Source organism: Cyprinodon variegatus, unplaced genomic scaffold (assembly GCF_000732505.1).
Source record: "Cyprinodon variegatus isolate N-32 unplaced genomic scaffold, C_variegatus-1.0 Scaffold348, whole genome shotgun sequence".
Taxonomy (NCBI): domain Eukaryota; kingdom Metazoa; phylum Chordata; class Actinopteri; order Cyprinodontiformes; family Cyprinodontidae; genus Cyprinodon; species Cyprinodon variegatus.
In genome coordinates, this window is record NW_015150801.1 from 204,023 (window position 1) to 205,362 (window position 1,340).

At 38.1% G+C, this 1,340-nt stretch overlaps 1 protein-coding gene across 3 annotated transcripts in view; it reads left to right on the top strand.

The window, feature by feature from the left end:
- Window positions 1–1,340, top strand: part of akr1a1 (aldo-keto reductase family 1, member A1 (aldehyde reductase)) — a 12,297-nt gene that overhangs the window by 8,204 nt on the left and 2,753 nt on the right. For all 3 annotated transcript variants that reach the window (XM_015385772.1, XM_015385771.1, XM_015385773.1), the window contains exons 7-8: window positions 715–787; window positions 872–958. In XM_015385772.1, coding sequence (XP_015241258.1) covers window positions 715–787; window positions 872–958 — 160 coding nt within the window. The remainder of the gene's footprint in view (window positions 1–714; window positions 788–871; window positions 959–1,340) is intronic.

The window sequence follows — 1,340 nt, forward strand, 5'->3', positions numbered from 1 at the left end:
ATTTCTTCACTGAAAGAAGAGCAAAACACTGCTCTGGAGGCTTTTCTCAGAGGAAAAGATGTTTTTGCTCTTCTCCCGACTGGTTTCGGCAAGAGGTTGATCTATCAATTGGCTCCTCTTCGTCGTCGCTCTGTTATGTCATATGCTTCATTGATCTGATTGGTTTATTTGGCCCGTCTATCACCAACATAGGCCAATCAGCTAACCAGTATTTTCGCCCCTTACCAAAATTACTTCAACGGAGCAAATCCATCTGGCGGAGTCAGGTTAAATAATAACCCCATGTTGTCCTGGAAATGAGACCAACACAAACACAAAAGTTACTTTTCTGCAGAAGAAGAGAAGACAGGTGGAAAATGTTCACTCCCTGAATGTCTGTGGTCAACTCTGCTGGGACGTCTCTGTCCCCTGCCTTTATTATCAGACTTCAAAGGAGTAACAGGAGGGGCCAGTTGGTGCCGGGGGGCCAGAGGTTGTCAGGAGGGGCCAGATGTTTACACATGATAAAGCATGATGGTTACTTGTGCAGTTTTATTGCAGAAGGAACTTACAGAAAGGAAACTTACTTTTCCTTTTCTGGGAGAATCATTTATTCTCCCTGTTTGAAGTTAAAACATCAGAACATTCCTAGCATTCCTGTAAATTAATACAAATAAAATAATGATCTTAATAAAATAGCGATTGTCTTCAATCACCGTGTTGAACTGTTTGCAGATGGCAGACGCAGCGAGGAGTGGTAACTATTCCCAAGAGCGTGACGGAGTCCCGCATCAAGGAGAACATCCAGGTCGGCCCTACGTTTAACACTTTCAGGACTTTCTGTGCTTCTGTTTTTAGCTGAAAGTTATTTTAACTTTTATTTCTCTTTCAGGTGTTTGACTTTACCCTCGAAGCAGAAGAAATGAAGAGCATCACAGCAATAAACAGAGGCTGGCGTTACATCGTACCCATGATCGAGGTTAGTGGGCAGCTGCTTATTTCTATGGAGAGACATTTTAGTCAGAGTTCAATACATTGTTAATAAATATTGTAAAATATTAAATTTCCCCATTAAATCAGCAAATAAGAAATGTATTCTTTTATTTAGTTAATACTTATTTAGAGATTGATTTCTAAATGTATTTATTTAAAACTATATCAATATTTTTTTCTAAAGAAATATCTCTATATTTCCAGATTTATATATTTAGCTGATAATGGAATTTGGTAGTTTCTCTGTTAGGTTGAACACCCCTATTAATCTTAATTATTTTCATTTCTACATATTTGGGTGTTTATATATCTAATAACTGATGTGGACACAGTTAGGGCTGCAACAACGAATCGATAAAATCGATAAA